Below are 18,291 nucleotides of genomic sequence, written 5' to 3' on the forward strand. Positions count from 1 at the left end.
ACCTCCTTATCATAAAAAACTGTGAGGAGTAAAACACTGTTTACAACATCCACCAAGTATTTAATGATATCCATGAGATGTGTGTTGATGGAATGAATGAATAAAGGTGCAACAATCTTCTCCTTGGAGCCAAACTTGACCTGATCAGAACTACTGATGTTTGTATGTTTTACATTCATATGTCTGAAAACGATAAAGTGACTCAAGAACATCTTTAAGAAGATCACAGAAGCCCAATGAGGCAATGCTTTTGTGAGACTGGGCTATAAATCGAACAGAACAGAACAGAACAGAACAGAATAGAATAGAATAGAATAAATAGAATAGAATAGAATAGAACAGAACAGAACAGAACAGAACAGAACAGAATAGAATAGAATAGAATAGAATAGAATAGAACAGAACAGAACAGAATAGAATAGACGTGTAAACGTTGGATAGGTTTCATTCGGAGACCTCCAGTGAAAGGTTACAGCATGTGGAGGAAGTGAGTCCAGACCAGCAGAACCTCTTCAGGCCCACAGCAGACAGACGGAGTTCTGTCGGGTTCTGGTTCTGACTACGTGCAGGAGTCCATGTCCTCCGTCTGGTCTCAGCCCACCGGTGGGCGGTGTGAGTTCCAGCCCTCCCTCCGTCCGGGGTGTTCCGGGAGGGGCGTCCATAGAGCAGGAGGCGGCCCGCGGTCCCCCAGCCTGCAGCGGGATTCTCCGTTAGACCTCCACCATGAGAGCCGCTGTCTTCCTGGCGTGGTTCTGTTCTCTTCTCCTGCTGGCGGCCGGGGAGCAGCCTCGGATCCCGGAGGGTACGTGTCCGTCACGTTTCCGTCACGTTTCCGTCACGTTTCCGTCCCGTTTCCGTCTCTGCTGTGGGAGTTTGCAGTGGCTCTCCGTTAACTTGGCGTGAAAACGAGCTGGACCCGAGAGAAAAGCGCAGATTCTCCGCCGCGGGGCGGGTTCACGGCCCCACGGTCCCGTTACCCGGCGGCCTCCGGCCGGGAGCCGCTTTCCCCGGAAAGCTTTTGTCTGGTCCGGTCCAGACGGAAACTTTCGCCGGGCGGCCGCTGGGGGCTCGGTGCCGCTGACGTGGACTGGAGGAAAAACTACCGATACAGCCTCGGACACACACGTGCACGTTTACGATCAACGTCGACCGACAGAATATTGTAATTAAGAAACTTTGTGTTATTTAGGGAAAAGTCCAGATTTAGTTTCCACTGCGGCTCTCCGGGATCTCAGTCACATTTATTCGGCTCTGTTCTATTGAGATGTTTATGCAGACATGGTGGACTCACTGACATCTACTGGGGGTTCTAACGGCACCAACAGGAGTTCTGATGGATTTACATCAGGTTCTGATGGATTTACATCAGGTTCTGGTGGATTGACATCAGGTTCTGGTTGATTTACATCAGGTTCTGGTGGATTGCCATCATGTTCTGATGGATTGACATCAGGTTCTGATGGATTGACATCATGTTCTGATGGATTGACATCAGGTTCTGGTGGGTTTACATCAGGTTCTGGAGGATTTACATCATGTTCTGATGGATTAACATCATGTTCTGGTGGATTTACATCAGGTTCTGATGGATTGACATCAGGTTCTGGTGGATTGACATCAGGTTTTCCGTTGTAAACACGATTCTGTTTGACACACTCGGTTGTTCTTCATTGAGATGTTCTGGCCCAGCTGAGAAGGGTGGTTTGTTCAGAACCAGTACACGGTGTTGGTTCTGGCTGTGTTTGGGTCTCTCAGTCCTGAAACTCAAAAACGAGCAGCAGCTCCTGTAAACTCATTTCCGGTTCAGAACAATATCATCCTCACTGCTGTTGTTATGACAACATCTCGTCTCGTGTGTCATATAATGTGAGGTTGACCATTCTGACTCGTGGAGTCAATATCATGTCTTCAGATGTTAGACATCAAGTTTGACTGCAAAGATGGTCAAACTAGGCAGTTTGAGAACAGGAAAAAGACGATACACTTTCTGTATGATTGAGTTCAAATCTCAGTTTTTGGGTCATAGTTTTGTTTTCACTTCAAGACGCGTAAAACAAAACAACAACATTCAGGAAATCCCTGTTTCATCAGCTCACGAGGAAATATCTGTGAAGAAAATCTTCCTGTAGGTTCAAACTTCTGTAATAAAGCTGTAATGATCAATTCTTTTAATTTACACGTTTGACACTTTTAATGTAAATCGAATGGTTTGCGGTTCTGCTCATCGGTTTAACACCATGGACTACATGATGTATCCATCAGAGAATATGGATGATTCACTTTTCTCCTCATGGTTGGTTGGATTCAGTCATTTGTTGTTAAAAACACGTTTCTGTCTTGTTCATATTCTATGAAAAATGACCAAGAAATCCTCATTTCCTTCAGGATATTCAGACTTCTAAACTCAACTGCAAGTTTGGGTTTGAACTGAGAATTGTGTCATCCTGATGGTAAAGTGCCACGAACGGTTTAGTCCTGCGTTTGTCTGTTTTTCTCCATGAAGACACCAGTTTTCCTCAGACCTGAGATGACCCGACGTAGATTCAGAACCATCTTCAATGTTTTCTCTTCCAGAGAAACTTTTAGTTCTGACTGTCGCAACCGAAGAGACAGACGGCTTCAGGCGTTTTCTAAGGTCTGCTAGAAACTTTAACTACACCGTGAAGGTAACCGCACACGTGCACACGCACACGTGCACACGCACGTGCACAGCAGGGTGGCACTAGCCTGCTTCATTAGCTCTGTAGTTCAGGGGTCTGCAGCTCGAGGCTCTTTAGCTCCTCCATTCTGACTCTAAAGAAAATACTTTGATTTAATTTTAAAAAGTTACTTTAAAGTAAAGTAAAGATTAAAGTAAAAAAATACAACTTTATTCAAGTTGAAAGACAAGTCAAACTTAAAGATTTGTGTTCACTTTGTACCACAGAACATGAATTGGACGTCAGTCAGAATTAAGGTGGACTGGATTATAAGGTGGATTTTCTATATCTGATCCAATTCCAGGGTTTTAAGTCCACCTTATGATTAGAAAAATACAGAGAGGGACACTTCACTCGCTCTAAATTGGATTTGCTCTGTAGTATTTCCAGATTTTTGTCAGACATGCTCCACAAATGGTAAAATAATCAGTTTTTCAAACCAGTGCTGACAACATTTGCTGCATTGAAATGATCCTATGTGACACACAGGGTCTTTTATTTTGAAAGGAAGTCATGTTTTGTCTTCACTCTGTCAAAATTCTAAACTATTTCTTATGTTGATGACAGACTGTTTTCTCTTTGTGGCTCTAAAAGCAAAAGTTCATGAATATTCATCATCATAGCAACACAAACAAATATGAATCAGTCATTTCTAAAGGTCCGACTGTGGGGCTCCTCCTGATCAGAGGTTGTAGACGAGGAAACCGTCTGAGCTCCTGGTGACGGCCTCATGGCGTCCTGAAAGAGGGCGCTCTGTCAAGGTCATCCTCTCTATCTCCTGATGATGAAGGTTCTCGGCAGAGGTCAGAAGTGGAGCGGCGGCGACTACACGACGGCTCCTGGGGGAGGACAGAAGGTGCGGCTGCTGAAAGAGGCCTTGCAGGAGATGGAGAGCGAGGACCAAGTCCTCCTTTTCACTGACAGGTATGGGGGGGCCTGCTTCATTCGACCCAAACTCCCAGCAGAGCTTCAGCTGCTGCTGCAGATCACCGGAGAGCAGACGGATGGTGTGAGATATGGTTACACCGCTCCTTCCTCTTTAAGTGGATGTAAACATAACCATTAACATCTGAACATGTAGATGAAGGTCTTCCAGCAGCTCCCAACCCCTCATTTCAGTCCTCCGCTGCCATAAATCTCCCTTTTCCTCCGCCCTGACACAGTTATGACGCGGTTTTCGCCTCGGGCCCCAAAGAGCTCCTCCGGAAGTTCCAGCAAGCCAAGCAGCGGGTGGTGTTCTCCTCCGAGAGGCTGATCTGGCCCGACAGGCATCTGGAGGACAAACACCCCCACGTCCGGGAGGGGAACCGGTTCCTGGGCTCCGGGGGTACGTAGCAAGGACAGCTCAAACTTTCGGCAGGAAGCGCGTTCCTGGTGCTTCCTGCCTGCCCGGACCTGCGCCGCTCCTCATCGCGAACACCCCACACGCATTAGCCTGGCTCAATACGCTGCTGCAGTCAGCAGCAACAAGCCCGTAAATGTGATCTCCATAAAGTGAAGCGGCAGGCTTCATCGCCAGCGTGGCGCCGGCGCTTCACAGCCTGATGCTTCTGCTGCCGACAGGTTTCATGGGTTACCTCTCCAACGTCAAGGAGATGGTGGCAGACTGGACAGGAGAGGACGGCGACAGCGATCAGCTGTTCTTCACCAAGATTTACATCGACCCCGACAAACGGGTGAGTTCGGTTCACCCGTTTGAACTGTGGCAGAAATCCTTCCAGGGTTTCATTTGACACGTGGAGTTAAAGCTGATATCCACTAACGCAGGTGAAGGTGGAACAGGTTTTCACTCAGTTTATATCTCCACCTCAGAAATCCTTCAACATCACCGTGGACAACAAATGCCGGCTGTTCCAGAACCTTCATGGAGCTTTGGGTGAGGACTGTGGACTTCTCACAACTGGATGTTTTTACAGATTTATTAGTCTCACTGTGATCATATTTCCATCTGTTTTCAAAGTGTTCCCAGTGAACTTTTTGTTAAGGTGATTGGTTTGTGAGGATCCTCCTTAAACACAAAATGGAGAAAAGCGTTTCGTCGAGCTGCTTTTCTCCTTTAGAATCATCCTGTTAACCATTAAAACTTACAGTAAATCAAAGAACAGAAACACTGGAGGTTTTCTATACAATCTGCTGCTTCTTCACTAAAAACAGCAGCACAAAGTATGAGAACAACAGCTGTTCGCTCGTTGCATAACAACTGCGACCTCACTCACCACGCCTGGCTGAGTCATCGTAACGGTTCTGGTCGGTCGGACTCAGGGATTCTTGTGCTTCCAGACGACGTGGTGCTGAAGTTTGAGGACGGACGAGTCCGAGCCAGGAATGTCCTGTATGACACTCTTCCAGTGTTGATCCACGGAAACGGACCCACCAAGGTACCAACATGTGGAGCCCTGCCATTGACTGTATCTGAGAACTGGACTGAGTAACCCCTCCCCCCAGCATTCCAAACAGGAAGTAGCTGCTGGTTCCAAGAAGCCAAAATCCCACAGACTTCCATGTAGGACTAACCCTAGATGAGGTTTCTGGAAAACCAGCAGGAGGCCGGGCCTCGAGGCCTGGATTTGGACACCCCTGAAGTAAACTTTACTGTAATTTAGCTGCTAGATGTGCTTTCAGCCGTGCGCCCATCCAGGTATACATATACATTTAATCTGTCCAGCACGTCCGTGAGCTGCCATGAGGCCTCCACCTTCATGGCGTCCGGCTGTGATTCCTGTTTGAGTCTGAGTCAGTCAGAAGGGAGGGTGGGAACGAGCACCAGCTGCTAAACTGAGAACTTAGTCCTCACGCCGTCTTCTCTTCCCCACAGCAGATCCCTTTAAAGGGTAACCAAACAGGGAAGTTGGAGGCTGACTCCGCCCACAGTTGAATCCAGTCAGAGGGGTGGGGCTTGGGAACAGGACTGTTATTACTGGAGCTGCAGATCACGACGTAGGACATGGCTCGACCAATCACAAAATTCAATTGTAATACCTCATTTCAACCTATAGGGGGCAGTACACAGAGAGGTTTTAACTTTAACTTCAAGAATTAAACAAGTTTATCTTAATTTGTCAAAAATATGGCAACTTTTAAAGCCCAATTTATAGAGTTAAATAGATAAAAAAAGTTGATTTAGGGTTTGGTTACCCTTTAAAGTCTGCCTTTCTGTAGACCATACAGTCCAAGGGGGGGTCGTGTTACTGCTGCTCTCTTCAGCTGTGGTTGTAGATTCCCGTCCACCTGTCAGGTAATCAGTACCTGTGCGGTGATCATCGTCACAAATCTTCACGTCTCGTTTTCCAGCTGCAGATCAACTACCTGGGGAACTACATTCCCAACTCGTGGACGTTTGAGACTGGATGCACGACTTGTCAGGAGGATCTGCGTCCACTCGCCGCTCTGAAGGTCTGACCCTTATCCCAGGTCTGGTTCTGGAGTCCGTCCGGGCTTCTCACGCCGCGCGTCTCTGTTGCAGGACAGCGAATACCCGCTGGTCAGCATCGGCATCTTCATCCAGCAGCCCACGCCGTTTGTCTCGGTGTTCTTTGAACGCCTCCTGAAGCTCCAGTACCCCAAGAACAGACTCAAGCTGTTCGTCTATAACCAGGTACCACCTCACCTGAGCCGAGTCAAACCCAGGTGGTCACGCTGCAGTCTGACGGACAGACCACCTTATCAACACTCATTCCACACTCGCGCCTCATTTCTGGTACCTGACCATCAGTCTCTGTGACGTCTATGTTCAGACTGAACCGAGAAGATGAGTGAAGTGGGAGGGGCATGTTGACCTGAGTTTGCTCCGCCCACAATGTTCTGACAACAGTTGAGACACAGTAAAGCAGAAACCTCTTGGAGTCAGAACCAGTTTTGAGCTCATACATGGGAGATGCTCAGCTGATCCCCCTGTAGATCCCCCTGTGGATCCACCTGTAGATCCACCTGTGGATCCCCATGTAGATCCCCCTGTGGATCCCCCTGTGGATCCCCCTGTAGATCCCCCTGTAGATCCCCCTGTGGATCCCCCCTGTAGATCCCCCTGTAGATCCCCCTGTGGATCCCCCCTGTAGATCCCCCTGTGGATCCCCCCTGTGGATCCCCCCTGTAGATCCCCTGTAGATCCTCCTGTAGATCCCCCTGTGGATCCCCCTGTGGATCCCCCTGTAGATCCCCCTGTAGATCCTCCTGTAGATCCCCCTGTAGATCCCCCTGTAGATCCCCTTGTGGATCCCCCTGTGGATCTACAAGGGGATCAGCTGAGCGCTGGAGCGATCTTCCTATGAGGACGCTCATGCAGTTTCTTTTCCCCGTAGGAACCTCATCATGAGCATCAGGTCAGCTCCTTCCTGCAGGACCATGGAGGTCTGTATCGGGACGTGCGGTCCGTCACGCCTGAGGAGGACATGGACTCGGCTGGGGCGCGTGACCTGGCCTTGTGAGTTCATCATTTGTGACGCCTTGAATGTTTGTCGCTGCTTAATACAAAGATGTCAGAACATTTCCAGAGAGTCCTGCTCGGTCTTCTCTGTAGATGGATCCTGGTTCCAGTTTCATCTTAGTTATATTCCAGGAGCGTCTGACCTCCCGGCAGTTGTAGAGGTCACATGATGATTCTGGTTAACTGAAGAATCATCTACAGCCGTGGTTCTCCCCTGCTGGGCCGTGGACCGGTACTGAACCATTGGAGGAAACAGAAGAAGAAACTTAAACTTCAAAATAAAAGAAATCTGCATTTAACAGCAACTGGCTGACTAATGTTACGAGGATGCTGCTAATAAAGACGGTCAAACAATGGATTCATGCTTATGATTCTATTTAGAAAATACCAGTTTTAGTGACTGTTTTTTGTAGTTATCTATCACATCTTAAAAATGATTTTTTTAGTTTCCACTTTGTCATTAAATTCTTTAAGAAAATCTACTTTATATCACATTTTAATGTTCCTACACCAGGAGTCTGAGACCTTTACCAGTAAAAGAACCATTTGAGCTCATATTCTCCTGATCCAAACCTAGAAGGAGCCGCATCGATTTATCTTAGCCTGTAAGAAATGTGTATTTGTATTCATGACCTTCTTTTTTTAATAAAAAATGTGAATTTTCTCTATTTTTTGGCACAAACAAAAGCAAAAATATAAAAAGAACCTAACATCTCTCAAAATTAGATTTTTTTTTCTTTTTATAACTTCCTTTCAAAATAAAAGCAGCTCTGTACCAAACAGGATAATCTCAGTACAGTTAGTAACCAATGTTGTTCAGCATAAGATAATATTTGCTTTTAACTCATAAAAGATCAAACTTTTTACCAAAGTTTTGCTTTACATGTAAAATCTGTTCATTCTGGAGGTAGAGTTGATCAAACAAGACGTCTTCAGGTCAACAGGATGTAAAAACCTACATAGTTTATCATCTATGTGAACCTCAGACATCAGTTTATAAATGGAACTAATCTAAATTAATAAAGTAATCCTCACTTTAAAGAATCACTATTTGCTTTTTCTTTTATCTGTTTTTCCCTCTTTGTCCTCAGTAGTCTTCCACTGCTGGGTTTTGTTATTTTAGTTTGGGGTTTGGTAGTCTTAGTTTGCTGGCTTTGTTTATTTGTTTTCTTTAGGTAGTTTTGGTTCGGAGGAGCTGCTGACTCTGACGGTCGACATGTCTGGTCAGCAGCTCCAGGACTTATTTATGTTTGACCGAGGAGAGATAAAAGATCCACATCTGGAGCTGCAGGTTGCAGACCTCTGTCTTACACTAAATCTAGATCACTAATAAAGTTTTAAGCAGCTGCAGATATTTTCCAGAGGATGAAGATAAACTTTATCGTTCAGGCCGGTACGTGAAAAGATTGTCAGATATTAAATGACTTTGCGGCCTGACAAAGGTTAGAGCCCTGATCTCCTTCAGCCTCCGGACTAAGTGTGAGAAGCAGCGTGAGGACTCGCTCTAAGCCCACTGGAGCTCCTCCTCGTGTCCATATGCTAGCTAGGAAAGCCAGGACTGGAACCAGTGGACGTGCAGGACGCTCCTCCTCTGACATGCATGTGTGCGGCTGCATGAGCGCGTACAGGAAGTGAGGGTTCAGGTGGAGGCGGGCTGCTGCGAAACCTTCTCCTGCACTGAGTGGGTCTGTCGTGTGTTTCAGAGACATTTGCCGGAAGGACCAGGACTGCGAATATTTCTTCAACTTGGACGTTGAGGTGGTCCTAAAGAACGAGAACACTCTGAAGATCCTCATCGAACAAAACCTGTGAGCTCAGCTTCAGACTCGCTCACGTTCTGGTGAGCTGTTTGGATGTTGAGTAACGGCTTCTGGGTCTGCTCTGCAGGCCGGTTGTGGCACCCATGATCACTCGAGCGGGCCGACTGTGGAGCAACTTCTGGGGGGCCGTCAGCGCCGACGGATACTACGCCCGGTCGGAGGACTACGTGGACATCGTTCAAGGACGAAGAGTGTAAGCTCAGCCGCATTTCCTGTTCAGTCAGCTCTCTGAGGAGGAAACAATCCTCCAATGAGAGGCTTCTGTGGGTCTGAGCTGCATGAGGAGGACAGGTTCACATCATAGGAATCTGGACGGCTCCAGTGAAGACACTTCCTGGTTGTTTCTTGTCGCTGAGTTCAGCTGAGGCGGTGAGCGTTCTCTGACTCTTTGGGTGTGTCTGAATTCCCTTAATGCTCGCGGCTCTTTGCACTATAGGAGCCATTTGGCTTTTGTCGACCTGTCCACATCTACAATTCTGACTCCAGTGCTCTGGAAATATCCCAGAAGTCTCTGCAAACCAGCATGCAATGATGCTCACTGGATTAGTAAATCTAAACCACAATGCATTGCGTTTGAACAGTGGTGTACTGTCAGGGCCTGCAAAGCCTTCAGTGTAGGTCTAACATTATCTGACTAGAAGTGTCTACATCACAGAGAAATGATTTTTATGTATATATACATTTGTCCAAAATGTATTGAGATCATTCCAACTCTGCTCTCTTCAGATCTTCTCTGCCTTCTTTCTTCCTCATGCTTGAACAGACGCTGGATCTTTATTTTAGTTTCTGGAAATGATCACAGTTGGAACTCAACACACTTGTTCACATTAGTCCAGTACACATGTTATGCTAAAATTGAGCTTAAATTCCGCTGAAGAAGCACATTGCTATAAAACAGACCCCCCCGTCCTGATGTGACTCCTGGATCATCATCCAGCTCCAGCCTCTGTAATGGTTTCAGCTTTCAGAGCCTCAATGAGGCTGTGAGTGTAAACGGGTCAACACGATAACATCAGGAACTCCTCCCTCCAACGAAAGCTCCGTTTCTGCTCCTGAAAGGGAATCTATTGTGTGTGCTGTTCTGCAGGGGGGTGTGGAACGTCCCGTATGTGTCCAACGTGTACCTGCTGAAGGCCGACCTCCTGAGATCGGAGCTGACAGACTCTGACGTGTTCAGGTCGCAGAGCTTAGACCCCGACATGGCGTTCTGCCATGGCCTTCGCAGCGCGGTCAGAACAAAGAGCAGCCCCCCCACACTCACAGGAGGAAGTCTGTTCTCTTTCACCTGACACCTGTGTCTTCCCCTTAGGGAGTCTTCATGTTTGTTACCAACATGCAGACCTTCGGCCGCATCCTGTCTACGGAAAACTACCGGAGCTCTCACCTGCACAACGACCTGTGGCAGATCTTTGAAAACCCAGTGGTGAGGAGGTTTGAGAGCACACCGGAGCTGCTCGGTTCTGCTGGGTCACGACTATGCAGCCTCTTTGATGGCTGAGTAGACGTAAATGGATCTGGGAGTGAGATGTAGGGAGTGAGATTTATGGGGTGAGATGTGGGGAGTGAGATGTCTGTAGTGAGATTTATGGATTGAGATGTGGGGAGTGATAAGTTGGGGATTAGATGTAGGGAGTGAGATGTCTGTAGTGAGATCTATGGGGTGAGATGTGGGGATTGAGATGTAGGGAGATAGATGTAGGGAGTGCGATGTAGGGAGTAAGATGTCTGGAGTGAGATGTATGGGGTGAGATTTATGGAGTGAGATGTGGGGAGTGATATGTAAGGAGTGAGATATGCGGAGTGAGATGCAGGGAGTTAGATGCATGGAGTGAGATGTGGGGAGTGAGATGTGCGGAGTGAGATATAGGGAGTGAGATGTAGGGAGTGAGATGTAGGGAGTTAGATGTAGGGAGTGAGATGTAGGGAGTAAGATGTCTGGAGTGAGATGTCTGGAGTGAGATGTAGGGAGTGAGATGTAGGGAGTGAGATGTAGGGAGTAAGATGTAGGGAGTAAGATGTCTGGAGTGAGATGTGTGGAGTGAGATGTGGGGAGTGAGATGTATGGGGTGAGATTTAGGGATTAGATGTGTGGAGTGAGATGTGGGAAGTGATTGTCATGGGTCCCTACTCATGACTGATGACCTGGTTCAGGTGTGTCCAGCCAATAAGAACGTGAACAAGTTTGCTGTTGTCCCAGCTTAGATCAGAACGTGTTCATAACGTGTTTCTTCCAGGATTGGGAGGAACGCTACATTCATGAGAACTACAGCCGCATCATGAAGGATCAGCTGATCGAGACGGTGAGTTTTCCTGCTGACCGACTCGTACGTCAACATGAGCATCTCTCAGACTTTCTGCTGTCCTGCAGCCCTGCCCCGACGTTTACTGGTTCCCCGTGTTCTCCGACATCGCCTGCGACCACCTGGTGGAGGAAATGGAGCACTTTGGGAAATGGTCGGGGGGGGGCAACGTGGTGAGTGCAGCTGAACTCTGACCACGTTTGTGGTGGATGTGCACGTCCAAACGTGTTCTCGCTTGTCAGGACACCAGGATCCAGGGCGGCTACGAGAACGTCCCCACCATCGACATCCACATGAACCAGGTCAGCTATGAGAAGGAGTGGCAGAAGTTCCTCCTGGAGTACGTGGCCCCCATCACCGAGAAGATGTACCCGGGTTACTACACCAAGGTGAGACGTCCGAACGCACCGGCGCCCTGCTCAGAGGTCACTTTGGGCCTCCTTCCTGCTGCAGCTGCTGTCAGAATGATGGGATGTTCATGTCAGGGAGAGCAGAGGATCTCCTGCTGCTCTGTGGACTCAGGTTTCTGTGACCTAAAGGTGTCAGGCGGAGAACTGAACCGTGGTCCACTTCCTGCTTTTGTTCTCACCGGCTCCTTCCTGCTCCTTTGGTTCCTGGTCCTCGTGTTACAGAAGCCCAGAGCGCCACCTGCTGACCGCTTCAGAGCTGCAGGAACCAGCCTGTCGGGTGATGACGGCTGATCGTCACAGAATGAGCCACCGGGTCTGGTGGTTCCTGTCTGGTTCTGACAGTCCACTGGGGTTTAAGAGGAACTGGCGAGCAGCTGATGCTGGCTCCTCACCACGAACACACATGAAGAGCTTCCAGCTGCTGCAGGACACGCCGCAGCGCTGCATTCCTGAGCAGCAGTCAGTGCGGCGGCGGTGCAGTGCTGTCCCAGCTGATGCTTGACGCCTGCGTCTCTGTGTTCACAGGCTCAGTTCGACTTGGCCTTCGTGGTCCGGTACCGGCCCGACGAGCAGCCGTCTCTCAGGCCGCACCACGACGCCTCCACCTTCACCATCAACATCGCTCTGAATCAAGCGGGTCAGGACTACGAGGTGAGTTTCTGGTTTCAGAGGAGAAGCCCGTTTATCCTTATATTTAGAAAACACCAGTCTTGAGACGGTTTTGTCTTTTTGTTTCGCTTCTTTATTCATCACATCTGAAACGTCGGACGCAGCTGAAGTTAGCGTCCGGTTGTTGCATCCACTGAGACGTTGAAGGAAAAATCTTCATCCTAAATTCTACGTTTAAACAAACAACAAACAAACTAATGGAACATATTTTTATCTAAATTTACAGTTTTAAATATCTTGTTTACACTAAGCAGTGTCTACATTTTGTTTTTCGGTGTCTAAAAACACTTAATTTCAAAGCACTTTCCTTAAATCCTATTATTTTCAAGAGATCCTGGAGCAAACAGTCATTGAATATTGTAGATAAGTTTATACTTTTATTTGGATATTTTCTATTTGGGATGCATGTTTGTTTGTTTTTGGCAATGTGAAGGTTAATGTAGGAAATGTCTTAACTTTTATATTCTTGACATCTAAATATCAGTAGTTGCAGGGAGAAAAGAATGTCCTGGTTTAGGCTGGAAAAATGATATCGACTCATCCGTCATGCAGACGTTCAGTCATTAACCTCAGTGAGCCGGTGTCCGCTCCAAAACCAGACAGAACCAACAGCTCCGCCCCACTTCCTGTGGCTCCCAAACCTCGCCGGTCGCCAGAGGCCGCATGCTCTCTGCCTCACAGGGATCCTGGCTGAAGCTGTGACAGAAGAAGTCTCAGCAGGAATTCTGAAGCTTTCTCCTCTGAACGTTCTTGTTTGGTCTTTTTAAACTGTGTGCTCAGACACACCTGTGTTTTCAGGATTTAAAGACCCACTCCGATGAAAATCATCATTTCTCTGTTGATGGGAGACATATTTAAAGAAAATTAAGATTAAAATGTCAATTCTGAGTATTTCTTTATTCAAATTGTTGTGAATCAGGAGTCACTGCACTCACTTGCAGACAAATAGATCCACGAACGTCTTTGTTTCTAAACTGGAATCTGGATCAAAAGTGTACATGAGTGAAATCATGACTAACAGATCACAGAAAACAGATCCCTGGTGATCGAGTGTCAGCGGTTCTCCTGTGTTGCGTTCCTGCAGGGCGGCGGCTGCAGGTTCATCCGGTACGGTTGCTCCATCCAGGCTCCTCGGAAAGGCTGGGCTCTGATGCACCCGGGCCGCCTCACCCACTACCACGAGGGCCTGCCCACCACCGCCGGCACGCGCTACATCGCCGTGTCCTTCGTGGATCCATGAAGTCGCAGCTCTTCACTCCAGACCCAACAGGAGCTCCGAACTCGCCTCTGCTTCCATTCACGTCTGCTGGTGAACTTCTGGACTTCTTCCCAGCCGTTTCTGAGTTCAGGTCCTGTAAATCCTCCTGTTGAGAATGGATCAAACTCCAGCGGCGCTCTGTGACCCGCTCCAGCAGAGTCTCCTCGGAGGTTTCCGGTCCGTTTCTCCCTCAGGAACAGGGTTCAGGAACCCTCCTGGACTCTTCAGAGCCCGCCAAGTTCCAACCAGAACCAACTTCTTCATGGCATCATGGGAAATGTAGTTATTTTGGAGCGGGTCCAGTTAGATCCGTTTGTTCTGTTCTAGCTCCTGTTTAGTCTGGATTTGGGTCTGAGTTCTGGTTCCAGCAGTTTTGTCATGTTTTTATCTCCAAAGCTCATTTATTTATTTGGTTTTACTTGATCTGTTCATGTAGAGGTTGGAGTCTGCGCTTTCAGAAGCTGCAGTGTACTCAGGTCTGCTCTCACCTGAGTAAAGCAGGTGGACCCAGAGTTCTGTCTGCAGGAGATCCATCGGCTACAAAAACCACAGGCTGCTCTGGAGATATTCCAATAGAAAAATGTAAAACTAAACTTGTAGTGTTAATACCTCACTGTTATCTAAAGCTTCTGGAGAAAGGACTGATGGGTAAAGAACATTTCATGTCAGGATCTTCTGATTGAACATTTCTTTAATGCAGGAGCTGCTTCCTGTGTTGGTTTAACCCTTTAAAAGCCACTGTTTACGTCACTGGAGTATGATACTGTAAAGACACCAGCGATAAATACACCTTTGTGCCCAACACCTGAAACCTCGTTTCCTCATCACTGTCGTGCTTCCAGCCAAAGAATTATTCTAACATTGAAGTTAATAAAGTTGATCAAACCCCATTTGTGTTCAGATCTGTGTGATGTTTGAATCAGACGGAAGAAGAGTTCACATTTTATTTAGAAACAGTCGATACATTTATGCACAATAAGGAGGAGGCTGACCTCAGAGGGCGACAGACAAAGTTCAACTGAAGAAGTAAATGTACACAATTTACAAACTCCCAGAGCGGGGCCACACCTGGAAGGTTTTACTTGAAGGCGTGAGTTCATAGAGCACGCCGTTTACTACACAGGAGTCAAAACACTAACGTATAAAAACAGCAGGAGGCGGCGTGTTCAGAGGCGGAAGCGGTCGGAGAAGTTGGGCGAGGCGGGAACGGTGAGGGGGATCTCGCTCTTCTTCACCATCACAGGCTTGTACTGCCGGATGGGCTGAGCCTTGTGCACCTGAGGACAGACGCACTTTCAGAGTCCACGCCGTGCAGCCGATGTGCTCACTAGCTTGTTACCACGGCAACAATACAAGAGCAAAACATTCAAAGCTGGGAAACCCCATTCATCTGCTAAAGGGGGAGGAGCTTCATCACTCACCTGTTCCTGCCGCAGCATGGCGATCTCCTCCTTCAGCCGCTGCTCCTCCTCCCGCCTCTGCTCCGCCTCCATGCGCGCCCTGAGCGCCTCCTTCTCGCTGACCGTGCGCTCGTACTCCTGCCACTCTTTGGCGCGGCGCTCGGTCGCCAGCTCGAAGGTTTCCGCCACTGCAGAAGAATGAATGTCTTCTCAGGAGAACCGGAGGACCAAGGTGAAGACAAGAACAGCGTGAGTCACACAAAGACGGAGAGCGCCGGAGCCGGGCGGCGGCTCGGCTCCGGCGCTCTCCTGAACATGAAACCATCTCCACCTTTCAGCTTCTAGTCACACATTCAGTTCAGCTTTTATTTCAACAAGTTAAATTTCAGAGCTTTTTGAGACCGTACATCTCAAACATCATTTCCTGTTTTATTAAAACTGCTTCTCATCTGGTTTGTGGTCAGTGCCATGATGTTTTAGAGTTCTTTTTAGGGGTGTACCAATGATCATTTCCAGGAACGATTGTGAAATATTTCCTTCAAAGAAAATTCCTGCCTGTGAGTTCATACAGAGCTATGTTTACGTTAGCATTAGCCTTCCTATGGGAAATTCCATTAAACGTTAGCATCAAGCTAGCAGACTTCAGCTTTATGTGCTAGATGGATCTATATTTTTATGAATCAGGTATTGATCAGTTAAGCTTAGATCAGTTCAAATCCATTACATTAACCCAGCTTACTTCTTTTTCCAAACCAGCGCTGGTTCATACCAACAGGTTTTCCTGATGTTTGCCAACGTCCTTTAATGAACAAATTCTTACGTTGGAAGTGTTAAATTTTTGACATTTAATGCAAGACGGAAAAGTTTCACTGTTTAAAGTCATCATTTCCAAATTCATGATTCAATGTTTAAGACTTTAAGATCCCGCATTAACCCGGTTATTTTCAATAGAAATCTGTTTTGAAAACTCCTCATGAACTGAATGAAGTGAACCCTTCACTACGACTCTGACTTCTCAGAGATCTTTCTGGAGGATGGAGGGTTCTTACCCAGTGCGGGGCGGCTCTCCTTCTTGGGCCGGAACGGTTCCTTATGGATGACGGTGTTGGGCCGGGCCTTGAACACCGCCGCCTCCTCCTGGTGCTTCTGCTCCTCCTTCACCTTCAGGACAGACGGAGGCAGACATGAAGGCCGAGCGGGAACAGGAATGTGAGGCGTGTCAGATCCGGTACCATCTGCTCCCAGCGGCTGCTCTTCACTGCTCCACGCTCATCTATCAGCAGCTTGAAGGGTTCAGGCTTGGTGGCCTCGAGCTTCTTCTTCTCGGGGAGAACCACGCTGTCAAAGTCCGGCAGCGGCTGCGCCTTGAACTGTGGGACCTGGAAAGGCGGCAGAGCAGCGTGAGTGGACGCCGCTTTGCTCGGACGACGGCTCAGACTCAAACACTTCACCTCCTCGTTTCTCAGTTCCTCCAGCCTCTTCTCCTTTAAAGCCCGCCTCTCCCGCTCCCTCTCCTCAAAGGAGAAGGGACACACGTCCACGTGGTGGTCCTCGGGGAGGCGGGGCTGGAACGGAAGGCCAAAGTGGGGCACTGGCGGGGCCTTCACGGGAGAGGGCTGCTTTACCTGAAACGACAGGTGAGAAGCTTCATGAAGTCACATGACTGGAGGCCGACTGAAGTCTAGCTCCGCCTCTCTCACCTCTTCAACCTTCCGGTCCAGGCGGATCCTCTTCTTGAGGGCGAACGCAGGCGATTCCGGCACCGTTGGATGCAGCACTTTCTTCTCGGGGAGTCCCTGTCAGCAGAGCGACATTCCTGATGAGGAGGGGGCGGCGGTACGGCGGCACGAGTCCCCGTCACGCCACTCACCACGACTCCATCGAGGACCTTTTTGGGCAGAGGGTTGGCTTTGAAGCTGTGGGCTGTCTCCTGGTTCTCCTGCGTCTTCTTGGTGGCCTGCCTCTCCTGGAGCCTCCTCTCGATCTCCAGCTCAAAGCCTTCAGGTACGGTGGGCTCCTTCACCGGCGGCTTCTTCAGCTCCTCTGCTCCCTCCAGGATCTTCTTGTTCAGCTCCAGGGCTTTGATTCGAAACCTGCCAGTAGGAGACGTTAGCGTCCGCGTGGTTTAGACACGTTCTAACGGAGCATCAGCAGCAGGCGTGGACGCTCACTTCTTCTGTTTCTCCATCTCTTCTGCCTCCAGCTCCGCGCTGCTCTTCACCGAGGTGGCTCTGCCTCTCTGCCGCGTCATCAGGTGAGGCGAGTGGGGCTGGGTGAGCTTCAGGTGGCTCGCTTTCACTGCAAAGAAGAGTCGGTCATGTGACCAAACCGCACAGACAAGGTTCAACGGGTATTTGGGTTTTAACGGTCTAGATTCTGCAGGAAGTTCTCCAAACTTCTGGCTTCTTTTAGGATTATAGAAAACTGAAAATGTTTTGTTTGCTCTTCGTGCGTAACGTGACACTTTGTGATAGGCTTGTGCAGCATCAAGGTGATACCACACACCGCTGGAGTCTAAAAATAGACATGGTATCATTTTCATTACCGTCTTTACCCACTTATTAAAGACATTCATTAAAAATGATTAATTAATTTAATACCTAAAGCAGATTGTACATTCAGTGGCACTTATTGTTGTGTAAATTTAAACTTCTAAAAAACATTTTAATAAGAAATAATCTACTGGGGGTTGTCCTCAACATGCGCCATCGGCACGGTCCAGGCCGGAAGAGAGACAGACGCCCGAGAGAGAGAGACAGACGCCCGAGAGAGAGACAGAGAGACAGACAGACGCACGAGAGAGAGAGACAGACAGACGCCCGAGAGAGACAGACAGACGCCCGAGAGAGAGACAGACAGACGCCCGAGAGAGAGAGACAGACGCCCGAGAGAGAGACAGACGCCCGAGAGAGTTAGTGTGTAGAAGAACCACAGTTTTTGAGTACGTTGTTAATTTGGTGCCATTTACTTTTCCAATATATTTGTTGGATTACTTTAAAATAAAAATGTTAATCCAAACACGTCATGTAGTTAATAATCATGTTTGGAATTCTGTTTCATCCGGTGGAGGCAAACCCAGCAGTTTGGTAAAGCCGCTGAAGTGATGCTTAAGAGGTTCTTCATTAGTCATGGTAATACCGCGTACATGACCGTGTACATGGTAATACCGCGTACATGGTAATACCGCGTACCTGGTAATACCGCGTACATGACCGTGTACATGGTAATACCGCGTACCTGGTAATACCGCGTACCAAGGTCACATGGGGGAATATTGACGTATTAAAACCTGAATACCACCCAAACCTACTT

At 48.2% G+C, this 18,291-nt stretch overlaps 2 protein-coding genes across 2 annotated transcripts in view; one reads left to right on the forward strand and one right to left on the reverse strand.

The window, feature by feature from the left end:
• Window positions 1–456: 456 nt before the first annotated feature.
• Window positions 457–14,469, forward strand: plod1a (procollagen-lysine, 2-oxoglutarate 5-dioxygenase 1a). The gene is made up of 19 exons (XM_024263858.2): window positions 457–802; window positions 2,575–2,666; window positions 3,490–3,623; window positions 3,863–4,026; window positions 4,263–4,375; window positions 4,512–4,575; window positions 4,980–5,077; window positions 5,991–6,092; window positions 6,163–6,294; window positions 6,998–7,119; window positions 8,826–8,930; window positions 9,010–9,135; window positions 10,030–10,171; window positions 10,252–10,365; window positions 11,177–11,242; window positions 11,311–11,415; window positions 11,485–11,631; window positions 12,178–12,303; window positions 13,406–14,469. The coding sequence occupies exons 1-19, from the start codon at window positions 724–726 to the stop codon at window positions 13,559–13,561; spliced, it is 2,187 nt and encodes a 728-aa protein (XP_024119626.1). The 5' UTR covers window positions 457–723; the 3' UTR covers window positions 13,562–14,469.
• A 40-nt stretch (window positions 14,470–14,509) lies between these two features.
• The window catches only part of tpx2 (TPX2 microtubule nucleation factor), a 7,097-nt gene continuing 3,315 nt past the window's right edge, over window positions 14,510–18,291 (reverse strand). The window contains exons 10-17 of the mRNA XM_024263859.1: window positions 17,151–17,277; window positions 16,850–17,072; window positions 16,680–16,775; window positions 16,431–16,604; window positions 16,212–16,358; window positions 16,029–16,140; window positions 15,001–15,185; window positions 14,510–14,856 (exon numbers count right to left, since the gene is read on the reverse strand). Of these exons, the coding sequence (XP_024119627.1) occupies window positions 14,746–14,856; window positions 15,001–15,185; window positions 16,029–16,140; window positions 16,212–16,358; window positions 16,431–16,604; window positions 16,680–16,775; window positions 16,850–17,072; window positions 17,151–17,277 (1,175 nt within the window). The 3' untranslated portion in view covers window positions 14,510–14,745. The remainder of the gene's footprint in view (window positions 14,857–15,000; window positions 15,186–16,028; window positions 16,141–16,211; window positions 16,359–16,430; window positions 16,605–16,679; window positions 16,776–16,849; window positions 17,073–17,150; window positions 17,278–18,291) is intronic.

Source organism: Oryzias melastigma, linkage group LG7, assembly GCF_002922805.2.
Source record: "Oryzias melastigma strain HK-1 linkage group LG7, ASM292280v2, whole genome shotgun sequence".
Lineage (NCBI taxonomy): Eukaryota > Metazoa > Chordata > Actinopteri > Beloniformes > Adrianichthyidae > Oryzias > Oryzias melastigma.

Bases quoted from the DNA above. Each gene is read 5' to 3' on its own strand.
- plod1a (XM_024263858.2), top strand. From the start codon at position 724: ATGAGAGCCGCTGTCTTCCTGGCGTGGTTCTGTTCTCTTCTCCTGCTG. The intron at 2,667-3,489 runs GTAACCGCACAC...CTGATGATGAAG, and splicing joins ACTTTAACTACACCGTGAAG to GTTCTCGGCAGAGGTCAGAA. The intron at 3,624-3,862 runs GTATGGGGGGGC...GCCCTGACACAG, and splicing joins GTCCTCCTTTTCACTGACAG to TTATGACGCGGTTTTCGCCT.